A 17,848-nucleotide genomic window follows, 5' to 3' on the forward strand; every position below is an offset into this window, starting at 1 on the left:
AGGAGATGATAATGGGAACTTAGGGGAGAGGTGGATGGCAGATGGAACCAGAAACAGATGGGGGAGAAAGACAAAGATGGGTAATAGGGAGTGGGGGGGTGGGAATGAGGCAAAAGTAGAAGGGCCAGAAGGGGAAAGGGAGGAAAGGGGGGAGGGAAGCACTGGAGTAGGGGGTAACTTTTCCTCAGCCTCCCCTTCTGTGGAAAGTTAATGCATCCACATTATACCAGAACACATTCTGCAATCACCCCAAGGCACTGAAGGAGGGGAGGGACCAAGGTTTTATTAAGTGAAAAAGAAATGAAGTGGGTGAGAGCACAAAAGGGTGGGAAGTAAAATCAAATAAGAGCTCTTTCTGCCATCAACCCAAGCAGACACGGAGAGACAGCAGTGTGCTGACCCAGCACAAGGCAAAGACTTTCAAGCCCATAAAGCCAGTGCTCATTCTTTGAAAGAACTCCCCATTAGTCTAAGACCCCTGTTCTGTCTTCATGACCCTACAAATTGTCCTCAACAATTTCTCCATAGAAAGTTCCTGTTGAACCTGCTCTCGTCACCCCTTCAGTGACCTCAGTCACAATCATTCACAGTAAGCCCCCACTGGTCACTGATTCCCCCCCCCCCCCCACTACTGGTGTTAGTTTCTCCATTAAAGCTCCTCTTAACCTTCTCTGTTCTACATAAAGAACAGATATAGCTTCTCAAACCTATCTCACCACTGAATACAACAATGGCTGACTGACCCCACCAGGCTTCATCGCCAGTTCATCACCCTTCATCCCTCAGCTTTCACAAATTTATCTTTCCCCAATGATCCAGACTCTACAACCCTCCAGGGCAAAGGATGTACCTCCTACTGTACTGTTCCTACATCCCTCAGCTTTGTATCACCACCCCTCGTCTGCTCTTTCAAAATTCTACCATTGGGGAAAGAATCTATTCCATCATATTCCCCCAAGATCTTTTCAATGAGAAGCATCCTCCATTCTTCCAAGACATAGATCTATTTTCTTTAATCACTCGTGACTGAACAACGCCCCCCCCCCCACCCCCACCCCAGGTGTTACCCCTAGACCCAGCCTCTCCATAAATGTAAATTCCTGGATCCATTTTACTGAACACACCTGCCCTCATCATATCCCATTTTGTACAATAACATGTACCCTGAACTTCACCATCTACCTCATCAAGGCTTGGCACCTATTGTCTCCCTGCACTGATACTTCTCTGTAACTGTAACACTTTATTCTGCATTCTATTACCTGCTCTGCCTCTCAGTGTACTGATCTGATGAATTACCTGTACAGATGTCCACTCTACCCTGGGGCACAAGACAACAATAAACCAGTTTAGCAATCTTCAGATCCTTCCTGGGATACAGCTTCTGAGATCATACAGCACTGACACTAAGCTGATATCTGATGTAATTGAACAAGATGTCTCCAGGTCCTAAAGCCTGTTTTTCTTCTTTTTTTAAAAAAAAACAGCATCTAATTAACATGACATGGTATCTTGGAAGATTTTATTAACTGGCTTTTTTTTAAAACACAACTTGGCTTTGCAAATTGACAACCCTGACAGATGGGGCTTTTAATCAAGGAAGCTTAATTCAACCCCGTCTCCTTGTAATTTAAAAAATGCTAAACCGCGAGTGAAGCCTTTGTGAAGTGTACTCAGGGTTGTCGCGCTTTCGATTGTGGGATGTGTGCAGGGACTCGGGAGTGAAAGCGTTAATGCTGATGGTGGCGAGATATCTAGACCTAAAGAGATGATTGACGCTGACTGCCAGATTAGGAGCAATTGCGTCCCTCTCGCCTCTGCCCCTCCCAAACACAAAAGATGAAAGCGCCTTTGCATTGTCGCTTGTGTATTCCCAAATCGCCTGCCGCAGGAAATCCAATCGGCTGTCGCCAACTTGATTTTTTAAAAATATACAAAATGTATTATTTGCATCATTGCTTTCAATGGGCATTTTAATAAAAAGGCCACACTACGTTTTATTTTTTTAAAATCCCAATAGCAACAGCTGTCAATTCGCAAGGAGGCTGGTAATCTCGGAGGGGCGAGGTGAGACTAACAATGACCAGATTCAACAGATCTCAGCCCACATATTTATTCAAAATGTCTGAACGGGCTTTCAATGTGATGCATAACGGTTCGGTTTACAGCTGAGGTTAAAATAGAAATCTCATTTTAAAAACGTGACAGCAGCATCAATGTAGACAGGGAGCAGATTTCGGGGCGTCAGTCAAAATAAGATTTGCAATTATGGCATCCCCGTGGGCCCGCTCGTTTAGCGCTGTGTCTAATCTAGCCTCCCTGTGCTGGTCGCGATGAGCGTACCTTCGTGGCTGGGCTCTGGGTCAGGTGTCAGGGAGATGTCGTTGAGTTCCCGCAGACACAGCCACTCTCCGTCCACCGACACTCGGAAGTTGCACAGGTAGATGGTCTCCCTGGCGGCTTGGGTGATCTTGTCTGTGGTCGGAGTCGGGGCGTCACTCTGAGGAGTCAGGTCAGACATGATGACTCGGCTGCTGCAAGAACAGAGATGCGATTTCTTTTTTGTGTGGTGTTGTTGTTGTTGCCGCCGCCGGCCAGTTACCCCCTTCCCTTGCGAGGGGGCGGCGTGAAACGTGCAGCGCCGGATGCCTCGTTACCACCGCCGGTGGGGCGATGCAGGGTGACTCAGCACAACTCCGCCAAAGCCCCTGCCCGTTTGCACGACTGCAATCCGCTGCCGAATCAGAGCAAAGGCGGATGCTCAGATACTCGCTTCAGCGACTCCACGGAGCATGCTCTGGACCAAGATGCCAGGAAAACCACTTCCCTCCTCGCAGATTCCGGATAAACTAAAATGGCTGGCTTAGCCGAGCCCCGGGCTGAACATTGAGCACCACCTGACTTTGATCCTTATCCATAAACAATTCCCGAGATGCTTCGTGGATGCTGCGGCGGCGAGTCTAATTGGTGCTGTATGCCTCCTGGTCCCAGGCACAAGTAACTGCACACTCACTCACTCACTCACTCATCCACTGTCCGCCTGCTTCCCCGCGCACTCGGACCTCACAACAGCGTTCGCAAACACACCGTCAATTCCAAAAGCTGCATCCAGAGGGAAAAACTGGAAATACACGCAACTCAGCGTATACTTAACGCCGGAAAAACAAGTGGAATTGGGAGGCGAGGGACAATAAGCAGGAGGGAAAGGAGTTGTGATAATATTGAGCGCAGGTTTGAAGACTTGGACGGGAATGCAGGAGGCATGTTGAATTAGTGTGCAGACGGCACTAAGGTTGGTGGTGCTGCTGATGCGGAGGAAAGGTTGTCTAGGCTACAGCAGAATGCAGATCAGTTGGTAAATTGAGACAGTGTATTTACTGATCAATGGAATTTCACCTCAACAAGTGGGAGTGAGGTATTTTAGGAAGTCAGGTAACATGCACATAAGTGGTGTGGTGTTGAACAGTGAGAACTAGGGGTCCACATTCATATTTAGAGAACTAGGGGTCCACATTCATATTTCCCTGAAAACAGGAACACAGCTAAACAAGCTGGTGAAAAATGCATAGGTCAGGGCACAGTATAAGAGTTGGGGCATTATGATGCAATTTTACAAAGCTCTGGTTAGACCACATAGCAAGAACAGTGTGTAGTTCGGCTCACCACATTATAGGAAAGATGTGTGTAGTTCATATCACCGCACTGTAGGAAAGATGTGTGTAGTTCATATCACCGCACTGTAGGAAAGATGTGTGTAGTTCGGGTCACCGCACTGTAGGAAAGATGTGTGTAGTTTGGGTCACCGCATTATAGGAAAGATGTGTGTAGTTTGGGTCACCGCACTATAGGAAAGATGTGTGTAGTTCATATCACCGCACTGTAGGAAAGATGTGTGTAGTTCGGGTCACCGCACTATAGGAAAGATGTGTGTAGTTCATATCACCGCACTGTAGGAAAGATGTGTGTAGTTTAGGTCACCGCATTATAGGAAAGATGTGTGTAGTTTGGGTCACCGCATTATAGGAAAGATGTGTGTAGTTTGGGTCACCGCACTGTAGGAAAGATGTGTGTAGTTCATATCACCGCACTATCGGAAAGATGTGTGTAGTTCGGGTCACCGCACTGTAGGAAAGATGTGTGTAGTTCATATCACCGCACTGTAGGAAAGATGTGTGTAGTTCGGGTCACCACATTATAGGAAAGATGTGTGTAGTTTGGGTCACCACACTATCGGAAAGATGTGTGTAGTTTGGGTCACCACACTATCGGAAAGATGTGTGTAGTTTGGGTCACTGCACTATCGGAAAGGTGTGTGTAGTCTGGGTCACCACACTATCGGAAAGATGTGTGTAGTTTGGGTCACCGCACTGTAGGAAAGATGTGTGTAGTCTGGGTCACCGCACTATCGGAAAGATGTGTGTAGTCTGGGTCACCGCACTGTAGGAAAGATGTGTGTAGTTTGGGTCACCGCACTATCGGAAAGATGTGTGTAGTTCGGGTCACCACATTATAAGAAGGATGTGGTTACACTGCTGAGAGTGCAAAGCAATTTTGCCAGAACGCTGCCTGGACTGATGTTGTGGAGAGAGATTGGAGAGGGGAGAACTGTGGGGGGTGGGAGGGGAGAACTGTGGGGGGTGGGGGGGGAGATAAACTTATAAAAGACAGAGATAGTCTGTCAGAATCTTTAGTAACAAACAATCTGCTGGAAGAACCCTGCAGATTCTACTGGGAGAGGGGAAGGAATTGTTGATGTTTCGGGTTGAAACCCTGCATCAGAACCGAGAATGCAAGACAGGAGAAGGCCAGTATAAAGAGTCAGAACCTTTTTCCCATAGTGGGGTATAAAAAACATGACGGAATTGGCTTAAGGTGAGAGGAAGGCCACTCATGGGGTACTCCCACCCCCAACATACAGAGGGTGGTTGATATCAGAACTCAGTGTCAATACAATTGCTCTACATAGGAACATTTAGACACAACTTAAAAAGGCAAGTATTGGAGGCTCTGCGTCCGATCCTGGCAAATGGGATTAGAGTAGATGGGCTGGAAGTCGGAGGGAACATGTGGGCCACAGGGCCTGTTTCTGTGCTGTGTCACAGAATTTTACTCTCAGAATCAGGCCCTTCAGCCCACCAGAATCATGCTGCATATTGTATCCACACTACACGACTTCCATACCTTGGCAATTCTAGAACAGGTTTGAAGGTTAATGGGAAATTCCATATTCCCTTATGTCATAGGAGGAGGCCATTTAGCCCATTTTGTTCTTTTGGCTCACAAGAATTATTCCCCGAAACCTATTCTCCCTGCATTTCACTTCGGTCCGAAAGGTTGACTATGCTTTTTTTCCGTAGATGCTGCCTGGTTTGCTGAGTTCCTCCAGCATTTTGTGTGTGTTGCTCGGGTTTCCAGCATCTGCAGATTTTCTCCTGTTTGTAACCCCAAACCCAAACATCTTTGGGACGTGGGAGGAAATTGGAGCACTTAGGGGAATCGCCCACAGTCACAGTGAGAACATGCAAACTCCACAGAGACAGTACCAGAACCAGGTTACCAGAGCTGTGAGGCAGGAACTCTACCTGCCATGCTCCCTAGGATGAGAGAGAGATACCACCGAACTGGCATTTACCATGGTGAAGCAAACCTACCTCTGCCTTTGAGTGGGGAAAGCCAAAACACTGAACCCCAATTCACACTGTAACATCAGGCAAACGGCAGGACGATGAACTCAGAGGATATGTAGAGCTTCAGATGAGGCAAGATGATAAAGATGTTTAGAACAACACAGACAGATCGCAGGCACAGTACACTGAGGAGATTGAGGCTTGCAAGGCTCCCCAATCTCATTCTAACAACTTTCTACAGAAGTACCAACAAGTCCTGTCTGGCTGCCTCATTGTGTGGTACAAAAACTGCACGGCGAGACCCTACAGAGGATAGTGAAAACTGCCAGGTGGATCAGCAGGGTCTCCCTCCCCCCTGTTTGTGATATCTACCAGCAGCATTGCAGGCAAAGGGCCAGAAGCATTGTTGAGGATCCCTACCAATTCCGAGCATCTCCTTAATACAATACCGTCAAGGTAAAGGTACAGGAGTATTCGAACTAGGACTGCCAGACTGGGTAAAACCTTCTTCCCTCAAGCTGAGAGACTAATGAATACCCTGCCACCACTGAGGTCTCGTCACTAGGACAGTGAGCTGTTCACTGTTTACTCGTGCTGCGCACTACGTGCATTTTGAATTACATCTTATAAACTTATTTATGGCAACATTTTAGTTTATGTGCCGTGTGTTATACAGTATATAGTTTGTGGGAGCACTGTGGTCCGGGAGGAATGAATGTTGTTTCACTTTGGGGGGGGGGGGGGGTGTCTGCCTGTGCTCGTGTGCATGTGTGTGTGTCTGTGTACACACAGTCAGAGGACAGTAAACTTGAACACTAAGCAAGATTAAGCTATGTAGCTTTGTTGGAGTATTGAGTCCAAATCTGATCCCACATCTTGGGAGGAGATCTTGGAGAAGTTTACCAGAATGAGAAGCTGAAGAACGGTATCTATTAAATATAGTTCAACATGAAGGGTGCCGACAAAAGAAAGGTTACAGTTTCAGGAAAAAGAAGCAAGGGAAGCAGGTTTTACCTACAGGACTGTGCAAAGGTCTTGGGCACAGATATATACAGCTAGGGTGTCTAAGACTTTTACACAGTACTGTAGTTGCCAATGAGGAGCAGAAAGTAAAGGAGTCAATCTGGCAGGAGCAAAGGATGTTCGAATGGCAAGGGGGAGCACTGCAGGTGGTGGGTCAGACAGGTAGCAGAGAAGGAGTGCCTGGACAGGGGGTAGCGTGCGTGCACACACACCCAGCTCCAAGACACCAGGCAAGGTCATATGATTCCAAACAATTGGTTTATTCATCATTACAGAACATCTCTCTGGAGCTTCTTGCTCCCACCCCTCTCCCTTCCCATCTTCCCAACTGTGATTCTCCTCTCACTGCTCGCTTCCCACTCTCAGCCCACAATACAGACCCATATCATCACTCACATATATCATGAAATTTGTTTCTTTTTTATGGCACCAGTACAGAACATAGAAACATAGAAAATAGGCGCAGGAGTAGGCCATTCGGCCCTTCAAGCCTGCACCACCATTCAGTATGATCATGGCTAATCATCCAACTCAGAACCCTGTACCTGCTTTCTCTCCATACCCCCTGATCCCTTTAGCCACAAGGGCCATATCTAACTTCCTCTTAAATATAGCCAATGAACCGGCCTCAACTGTTTCCTGTGGCAGAGAATTCCACAGATTCGCCACTCTCTGTGTGAAGAAGTTTTTCCTCATCTCAATCCTAAAAGGCTTCCCCTTTATCCTTAAACTGTGACCCCTCGTTCTGGACTTTCCCAACATCGGAAACAATCTTCCTGCATCTAACCTGTCCAATCCCTTTAGAATTTTATACGTTTCAATAAGATCCCCCCTCAATCTTCTAAATTCCAGTGAGTATATGCCTAGTCGATCCAGTCTTTCTGCATATGAAAGTCCTGCCATCCCAGGAATCGATCTGGTGAACCTTCTCTGTACTCCCTCTATGGCAAGAATGTCTTTCCTCAGATTAGGGGACCAAAACTGCACACTATACTCTAGCTGAGGTCTCACCAAGGCCTTGTACAATTGCAGTAGAACCTCCCTACTCTTGTACTCAAATCCTTTTGCTATGAATGCCTACATACCATTTGCCTTTTTCACCACCTGCTGTACCTGCATGCCCACCTTCAATGACTGGTGTACAATGATACCCAGGTCTCGTTGCACCTCCCCTTTCCCTAATCGGCCACCATTCAGATAATAATCTGTTTTCCTGTTCTTGCAACCAAAGTGGATAACCTCACATTTATCCACATTAAATTGCATCTGCCATGGATTCGCCCACTCACCTAACCCATCCAAGTCACCCTGCATCCTCTTAGCACCCTCCTCACAGCTAACACCGCCGCCCAGCTTCATGTCATCCGCAAACTTGGAGATGCTGCATTTAATTCCCTCTTCTAAATCATTAATATATATTGTAAACAACTGGGGTCCCAGCACTGAGCCTTGCGGTACCCCACCAGTCACTGCCTGCCATTCTGAAAAGGTCCCGTTTACTCCCACTCTTTGCTTCCTGTCTGCCAACCAATTCTCTATCCACATCAATAGCATACCCCAAATACCATGTGCTTTAAGTTTGCACAGTAATCTCACAAAATTATACAGTACTTTGCAAAAGTCTTAAGCACTATATATATAAATTATAAATATATATATATATATATATATATATATTTATAATTTATTTATATCTATAAATAATTAATATACCTACCCAAGACTATTGCACAATCCTGTAGTTGTCAATTGAACCAGAGGTCAGTGGAGGAGATCTGCTGGAGGAAGTCAGCAGATGGAGCAGTAACTGTGGGAGGGCTGCAGACCCGTCAATGTTTCAGGTCGAAACCCTGCACTGGGAGAATCTTTTCCAGCAGTAGGCGCTCTGGTCTGGGGTGCACTGTTTGGAAGGATGGTGGGGGCATGTTCAACAGGAATGCTCCAAAGGGACTGAAATAAAGAGAGAAAATGAGCAGGAGAGTGGGACTTATTGGGAAAACAAAGGAACAGCAGGGGCTTAATGGGCTGAAGTCTCCTCATCTTTCTGAGTGAATATGCAGCTAAAGAACCAATATCCAAACTCTGAGTGCAGGGAACAGTTACCAGTACTCTTGACAAACAAGGCAATGATGGATCAGACACTTAGCAGAGTCACAATACTGAGAGATCAAGTCCCACTTAACACACCTCAAGACCACAGTTCCAGTTGGCATTCCAGGACTTTACCAAGGGAAGGCTGCCACGTCATCAGTGCCATCTTCTGAATGAGAGATTAATAAGAAATCTCCAACCAAGTTAAAAATGGATAGAATTGCTATAGTGGGCATGCAGTGAAGATTCAACAGACCGTTCCTTGAAATAACATATTTGTCTTGAAGAAGGATTCAGATGTTGAGTATATGCCTCGTTCCCTCATGCATGCACTGCAGTGAAATGGTTGATGATGGTAAGGAAACCATGGTGGGGCAAACACAAGTATCATCTGCTTGCTGTTACAGCTCCAACACTGAGACCCAGGAGACTATGGCCATGGGGTTGAACAGTTTCAGTTTCCCTATCAGCTCTAAGGGTCAGCTCCACTCCTGTGAGCAGCTTGTTGCGGGGGGGGGGGGGGGGGGGGAGAAGAGTGAGATACGGCACTGCAGCGGGCAAGATTGAGGAAAGAAAGTGTAATCAGATCACTGTCAACAGGAGCCTCACATAACCTCCTGCTGGGTTACAATGGCTTCACCTAAATATCTAGGCCATATGACACATTCTGAAAGTTGCCTGGCCTTCTTTTCCCAACAAATGTGACTCACTCTGCTGTGGCACCTGATATTCATGTTTTTCAGGTTTCTAGCGCAGCTTTTTTGTGATTACTTAACTCATGGGAATGTGTCACTTCCAGGATCACCGGCCTTTAAACTTTGCTGTGCTCCCAGGTTCGCAAGACCTGCTGGCAAGGCCACTATTTGTGACCCATCTGGAATCATCCTCAAGAAGGTGGGAGCAAGCCACCTTCTTGAACCGCTGTAGTCTTTCTGGTAATGGTGCTCCCATTTCCAAACCCAGACCCACAACCGTAACCTTTACCAACCAGAGACAAGAGCAGCAAAAGGATGAACAAGAATCAGCATCAGATTTATTATCACTGACGTGTGACGTGAAATTTGTTGATTTGTGACAGCAAGGCAAAAATTTATAAATCACAGAAGCAAACAGAAGTGCATCACTGACATAGAGTTCATGGACCATTCAGTAACCTGATGGTGGAGGGGAAGAAACTGTTCCCAAATCATTGAGCTCCTGTAATCCCTTCCCTATGGTAGAAATGAGAAGAGACCATGTCCTGGATGGTGAGGATATTAAGTGAAGGATACTGCCCCCCTTGAGGCACTACCCCTTGAAAATGTCCTCAATATTGGGGAGGTCCATATCCATAATGGAGATAGCTGAGTCTATAACCTTCCACAGCCTTGCGCAATCCTGTGCATTGGAGCCTCCACATCAGACTGTGATGCAACCTGTCAGAATGCTCTCCAACATACACCTATAGAAATCTGCAAGTCTTTTATGACATACTAAATCTCTTCAAACTTCAAATGAAGTAGAGTACTGGCTTCTTCATGACTGCATCAATGTGTTGACCACAGGATAGATCCTCTGAGGTGTTAATGCCCGGAAATGGGAAGCCGCTCACTCAATGACAAATTCCCTCTTCCTCAAGTCCACAATGAGTTCCTTGGCCTCATGGCTAAGTACAAGATTGTTGCTGTGACACCACTCAACCAGCCCTTCTATCTCATTGCAATGCGTTGTGGACTCACCCAGTTCCATCACAGGAACAACCCTTCCCACCATCAAGGAGATCTTCAAAAAGCTGTGCCTCAGGTAGGTGGAATCCATCACTAAGGACCCTCAGCATTGAGAACATACCCTCTTCTCAGTACTACCATTGGAAGGGAGGTGCAGGAGCTGCAAAAATCACTCTTAATAACTCAAGGATAGTTACTTGCAGCTGCCTTCAGATTGCTGAACAGTCCATGAACCTCATTTGTCTTTTCTACAATATTTAGTTCTGTAATTTATAGTAATTTTATGTCTTTGCAATGTACTGCTGCAGCAAAATGGCAATTCCTGAGTTTGTACGTTCTTCCCTTGACCACTTGGACTTCCTCCAGGAGCTCCGGTTTCCTCCCATATTCCAAAGACATATGGGTAGTACAGAGGTTCCCAACCTGGGGTCCACAGACCCCTTGCTTAATGATGACGTCAAAAAGGTTGGGAGCCCTTGGGTGAGTAGATTAATTGGTCACATGGGTGTAACTGGGTGATGTGGGATCTTAAGGCTGGAACTGCCCATTACCGTGCTGTATCCCTGAATAACAAAATAAAACAACATTTTTCATGTCATAGAAGCCAATGATAATGATTCTGGTTCTAATTCCTGACTTGGGAATATATCGCTGATCACTGAACGTTGCTGGGTCAGAAAATCCTGTAGCTCTCTCCCTAACTACATTGTGCCCAAATACTGCAGCAGTTCAGGATAGGAACTCACCACCACCTTCTCAGTGACAATCAGGGATGGGCAAATTAATGCAGCAGACAATCTGTGGAACTTATTGGGTCAAGCAGCATTTGTGGTGGGGGGTGGCGGAGGAGAGAGGCAATTGTCGAAATTTTGGTTCAAAACCCTGCATCAATAACAGTCGTGATGAAGAGCTTCGAGCCGAAATGTTGATGATTCCTTTCCTTCCACAGATGCTGAGTTCCTCCAGCAGATTGTGTGTTGCTACAGATTTCAGCATCCGTTTCCAAGAGCAATTAAATGCTGGCTTCGCCTACAAAGCCACATAACTCGAGTGAATATATACACTGGATGAAGGAATATTTTGCACATTTCTACCACCAAGAATGACGACGTCACTGGGGCTAAATTATATTTTGAGTAGGGGGTGTCACAGTGCAGGGGAGCTGGTGTCAGGAGATGGAGGGGAGTGGAGTGTCACAGTGCAGGGAGGGGTATGGTTGACATTCAATGCCTGGAAGGGTTGGGATATTACCCAGTGGGGAGAGGCGGTGTGTCACAAGATGTTAAGGAGCAGTGTGACAGAAACCTGAAACAGAAGGAGTGGAAAATAAACAAGAGTGACCAATGCAACATAAACCAGTGGATCCCAGTCAGCACACAGCTCATTAACTCTTGTACACCGAGCGGTGCCGTGCCCAAGGTTGCTGTCGTTATAAACAGCATTACCTCTGACTCACAGACGTCCAACATATAACCTGCACCAACATCACACTCTCTGCATATTGCTGCCTGTGGGCTCTCACCATGCACTGGCTGAGTAACTGATACAGAGATACGAAATGCTCATTGGGCGAAAGGAGCCTTGGCTAGTCCAGAGGTTGTGGAAGGCTCTAAAGTGCAGAGAATCTCGAGCGCCAATTGGGTATGGTTGTTGACACACACTTGTTTGTGGTACTTGGAGGGTCGGACGGACAGATCAAGACTCCGGCAGGGAATGGAGAGGTCAGCCACTCTACCTGATCTCTTCACTCCACAAGTAAGGTCAACATCCAGAATTCCAGAGGACATCGGCTCTTCCTTCGACCACAACTGAACCACTTAAATTTGCCACTTACATCATTTTGTTTGTGGGACCATATTGTATAGATACAATCTGCATGCTCCACAATAAGCAACCAACATTCTACCCTGGTTGCAAACCAAGCTCCTGGGGACCAGGGAACGTGCCACTGTTTAGCCAGTGCAGGAGCCAACTTGAAGGCAATTCAATGCAGCAGAGCCAAGGTGAGGCAGAGTTGAGGTGGTGGGGCCCGGGCCCAGGCCTGAGAGCAAGGAAAGACCCAGTGTTTGATCGATTTAAGTGCCAGGCCGAATTGGAAAGGTTAGGTACAGGCCAAACTGAAGAGCAGGAGAGTGAGGAATGGTCCGAGGTTTGGACGATTTAAGAGTGCCGGTCCAGATTAAAAAGGTCAGGGTGTCAGGGCAGGCCATTTCAGCTCACTGCTCCGTGGGGTTTACTCACCTCTGCACTGAACTGAGGCTGTGGCCTGCAACTATTGAGCTCCTGAATCAGCTGCAGTGATGACTGGCTTCGTGGCTCTGAACTTCAGTTCCAAATGCAATTTGCTTACTTTTATTGTTTTCAAATTGGGTGTTTAACGACCTTTTTAAATTGGTTATATTGGGTTTCTTTGTTTAGTGGCTGTGTGTGTAAGGAGACAAATCTTGAGGCTGTACGTAGTATACACACTTTGATAATAGATGTACCTTGAACTTTTGAACTTCGAAATTGTTTCAGGGGACAAACTATTTTAGAACTGCCACACACAAAACGCCGGAGAAATTCAGCAGATCAGGCAGCATATATGGAACAAATAAACAGTTGACTTTTCAGGCCAAGGCGCTTCACCAGGAGTGCAAAGGAAGGGGAAAGATGCCCGAATAAAAAGGGAGAGGGGATGGAGAACAAGCTAGAAGGCAATAGGTGATGCCAGGTGGGTGAGGGAGGGGATTTGAAGAAAAAGACTCGGAGGTGGCAAGTGAAAAAGGCAAAGAAGAAGGAATTCTGATAGAAGAGAGTGGACCAAGGGAGAAGTGGGACAGTGGGGCACTAGGGGGAGATGACAGACAGGTGAGGAGAAGTGCTAAGACACCAGAGCAGGGAATAGAAGAGGGAAGGGTAGAGGGGAAAAAAAGAATTTTACCTGAAGAAATTGATGTTCATGCTATTGGGTTGGAGGCTGCCTAGACAGAATATGCTCCTCCAACCTGAGTGTGGCCTTATCCTGGCAGAAGAGGAGATCATGGACCCACATGGCAAAATGGAAATGGTGATAGGAATTAAAATGGTTGTCCATTGGGAAATTCCACTTATTATGAATGGAATGGAGGTGTTCAAGAAAGTGATCCCACACTTTACGCTGGGTCTCACCAAGTCAAGTCACTTTTATTGTCACTTCGACCATAACTGCTGGTACAGTACATAGTAAAAATGAGACAACATTTTTCAGGACCATGGTGTTACATGACACAGTACAAAAACTAGACTCAACTATTTTAAAAAACAAACCAAAAAAAACTACACTAGACTACAGACCTACCCAGGACAGCATAATGTGCACAGAACAGTGCAGGCATTACAATAAATAATAAACAGGACAACAGGGTAGTAAGTTGGTATCAGTCCAGGCTCTGGGTATTGAGGAGTCTGATAGCTTGGGGGAAGTATCAATGTAGAGAAGGCCACAAAGTAGACAACTTCAACAGATTTGCAGGTGAAGTTTTGCCTCACCTGGAAGGGGCCCTGAATGGAATGAGGGTGGAGGTGAATGGGCAGGTGTGCTATTTCTGCCACTTGCCAAAGGGGTGATTAGTGGGGAGGGACAAATGGACAAGGAAATTACAGAGAGAACAATCCTTGCAGAAAGAGGATAGTGGGGTGAAGGTAAGGGTTCAAAGATTCATTTATTATCGAAGTATGCAACTTGAAAATCTTCTTCTCCAGATAACCATGAAACCAAGAGGGAAAAGAAAGGCAGCACGATCATCAGTCATCAAATCCCCCTTCCTGTACAAAATAGACAAACAAAAACAGAACAGACACTAATCCCCAAATCTCTCACACCATGCGAAAAAAATAACAAAACAGAACAGGCACATCAACCCCCAAATCTCTCAGCCCACACAAAAAAAAAATCAGATGAAAAACACAGTCTTATAAAAAGACTATAATACTGAAAAAAAAGTCTATAGTCCAAGTCCATTTCCAAAATGCAGAAAACCTGAGCAACACTCTCCGGGGCCAGTGGCAGACCTTTCCATCTCTGTAGCAGATTGATAAAAACACAAGCAGCCTGTGCTCACTTTCCACACTTGTCTTGATGTTTCAATCAGCAAAATGGAGTCGAACAACAGCCTGCGCCACGTCCCGCAGCCTTCTCACCATGAAGTCCACACATGCTGCCTCCTGGAATCTTCGTGGAGTGATGAAGATCCCAAATGATCCCCAAGCTTCCTCATTTGCCTCGATGTTTTAATCTCCCTTGTTGCTTTAATGGGCGAACAATGGAAGCTTTAGTTGGCGAAATGGAGTCGAACATCGGCTGAAAGCCTTGGTGCCATGAGGTTCACGCACGCTGCCCCTGCCTCCCCCAACCCTCTCACAGACTGCAGAGCGCTGGAACCCAAATAATCTCCAAACAGCAAACCACAGACTCCAACAGTTCCAGAATCACATTCAAGATGAAAAAAAGACAAATGCAAAGGACAAAGGAAGTGAAATATACGGTTTCATGGCCGAGACAGAAGATATTGACTGTAGGAACATTGTACACAGGCTCTATCTTGACTGCAAGGTGTGTTTGGATTCCACTGAAGATGGCAGAAGTTGTGGTGAATGATGCGTTGGATGTGGATCATCACTCATGGGGTGGTAGGTGCAGATAAGAGAAACTCTAACCCTGTTAAGGCAGTGGGAAGATGGGGTGAGCATGGATGTCCAGGAAATGGAGATGTGGGTGAGAGCAGCATCAATGGTGTTCCCGTTCTTTGAAAATGGAGGACATCTCAGATGTCCTGGAAAGGAGAGCCTCATCCCGGGAACAGATATGGCGGAGACAAAGGAGCTGAGACCACTGTTACTGAAGAAAAACTTTCTTCACAAATCACTGTCTAACCCTTAATATCAAATTAATATTGAAAAAAGAGATAATGTAATTCTGAAGTAAATACAGATCAAAACCTGAAACATCAATGGTTTCTCTTTCCACAAATGTGCCTAACCAGCTCAGTATTTCAGTAATTATTCTTTGTTTTAAATAAAATATTTTATGTCTTTAGTGAAGTATGAAAAGGTAGTTTACAGATTTACTTCCTTTAACAGTGATTTTGCTTCCTGTTATACTTTCCTGAAACAACTAATTTTGTAAAACAAAAGTGAAAAGGGCTTTTTTGTTAAGATCCACATCAACTACAGCAATGCAACGTAAATGTCTGCCATCTGTTACCACAGTACTAAATTGCCCAAAGCAACAGGATGTCGAGTGAGACAAATCTACCGGCAGGATATGAACTGCAGGTGCACGGAGGACTCCCACACAGGCAACGTTGGAGTGATATTACTGGAGTAGATAGTCAGCTTTGGTTACCAGCACTAAAGATGCTCATGCATAAATCATTACCACTTCAGTCTGTTCTAGTGTGCCCAAGAGAAGTGAGCTGAGCCCTTCTGGCCAATTCCCTCACATGTCTCTCCCTCCTCCACGTCACTTCTGCCCTCCGCACCAAACAACCCTCAGATGTCCCACCCAATTCCCTGAATCCCAAACCCTCTGGCTGGTTCTAATCCTCTAGGCCAGGGGTGGGCAAACTTTTTGACTTGAGGGCCACAAAGGGTTCTAAAATTTGACAGGGGGGCCGGACCAGGAGCAGATGGAAGGAGTGTTTTGGTAATACACCTCATAAGAGAAAATAAAATATCATGGGATATGTAGAAAACATGTGCTTTAATTTCAATTGAAAATGAACAAATGCATTACAACATCTGTCTTTGAAGTCCCATGGTATTTAGCTATTTATTGAAATGACTTTTAAAACACTGAAAATTAAATGAATAAAATACAGCTTTTTTTAATAGTAACAGTTATTATTTTAAAGCACTGAAAATTCTGTTATCCTTCAAGATATTATCATCATCACTCTCCTCCTGACTGTCTTTATTTCAAAAACGGTAGGAGATGCAGGTCTACTTGTCCTGCTCCTTCTTATTCAATTGTCCCCTGTGCCAAAACTCAACAACGACCCGCACAATGACAGAACAGTGAGAGCGCGCCAGTATGCAGAGTTCTGTGCTCGCAAATCCCCGCAGGCTATCTCCCTTAGCCGGAACGCTGGCTAATTGTGAGCCGGTTCGGATGTGCCAGGAAATGGGTCGCCACAAGGTCACAAAGTAAAGTGCAAATGTGGAGTAATACGCTGCACCTCAACAAAGGTCAATGTATATAGAGTGCGTCATCTATTGGGAAAACGCCAGAATTGCGGGGAAAAAACGTTAACAAGGTTTATTAATATAATTTCATCAAGTTCTGCGGGCCGGATTAAAAAGCTTAACGGGCCGCATATAGCCCGCGGGCTGTAGTTTGCCCATGCCTGCACTAGACCTAAAGAGGGAAAAAAAAAACTAGACTAGAAGGGGAATGAAGACACTGGAATATTCCTGTCTAACTCCCTTAGATATGAACCCCAGTACAGAAGATGGGATGGACATCATATGACCCAACAACCTTTCACCAGACACAAGGGGTGTAATCAACCAAGGCTCCAAACCCTCCGTCCTATGCAGTAACTGGTGCAATTCAATCACATTTGACACTATGGCGAAGAAAGCACACTAACACTTTTCTTTCATTAGAACAATAAAGAAATTTGTCCCCGATGACTCTTGCCAACTTTTACAAATGCATCATATAAAACATCCCATCACAGCTTGGTAAGGCAACTGCTTCACCCAAGACCACAAAAAAACTGCAGAGTGTTGTGCCCACAGCTCAGTCCGAGACAAATTAGCCTCACCTACAAGCAGAACATAGAAGGGCTTGAAAGCATGGACCACCAGGCTCCAGGAGAGCTTCTATCCTGCTCTTAAGACTCTTGAATGAAACTTTTCATATGCTGAAGCTGAATTCTTGATCTCCCAATCTACCTCATATAGATCTTACATTTGATTTGTCTACCTGCTGAAGAGACCAAGGGAGAGAGGACAGGAAGGATGGGTCAAGGGGGAAAGATGGACAGAGATGTGAGATAGAATCACCAAATGGTCTGATGCTGGGCAGAACACTCAGAGCCCAGCACCAGTCTCTGTGTGCAGCTGACAGATTAGCTCATAGTATTGTCATTGACGATCATTCAGCACCTCCCACACCAGAAACGCAAGGCAGCAGTTACAGAGGACATCATCACTTACAGGTGACACACCATACTGATTTGAATATATACCACTGCTCCTTCATTAACACTGGGTCTAAATACTATGATGCTCATCCCAAAATTACGGTGGAAGCACCTTCATCAGAAGGACTGCAGCAGTTAAAGAAAGAAGCTCAATGCCACGTTATTAAAGGTAGTCCAGGATGGGCAATAATTGCTGGTCTTACAGCAATGCCCACATCCATAAACAAATTAA

At 45.7% G+C, this 17,848-nt stretch overlaps 1 protein-coding gene across 5 annotated transcripts in view; it reads right to left on the reverse strand.

Moving 5' to 3' along the window:
• The window catches only part of rufy3 (RUN and FYVE domain containing 3), a 69,635-nt gene that overhangs the window by 47,916 nt on the left and 3,871 nt on the right, over positions 1–17,848 (reverse strand). For 2 of the 5 annotated variants that reach the window (XM_059965474.1, XM_059965478.1), the window contains exon 2: positions 2,344–2,534. The exons of 2 other annotated variants lie outside the window; for them this stretch is intronic. In XM_059965474.1, the coding sequence (XP_059821457.1) occupies positions 2,344–2,521 (178 nt within the window). In that variant the 5' untranslated portion in view covers positions 2,522–2,534. Of the gene's footprint in view, positions 1–2,343; positions 2,535–8,367; positions 8,601–17,848 lie in introns of all 5 variants that reach the window. One more of the 5 variants, XM_059965475.1, reaches the window with a different exon arrangement.

Source organism: Hypanus sabinus, chromosome 3 (genome assembly GCF_030144855.1).
Source record: "Hypanus sabinus isolate sHypSab1 chromosome 3, sHypSab1.hap1, whole genome shotgun sequence".
Lineage (NCBI taxonomy): Eukaryota > Metazoa > Chordata > Chondrichthyes > Myliobatiformes > Dasyatidae > Hypanus > Hypanus sabinus.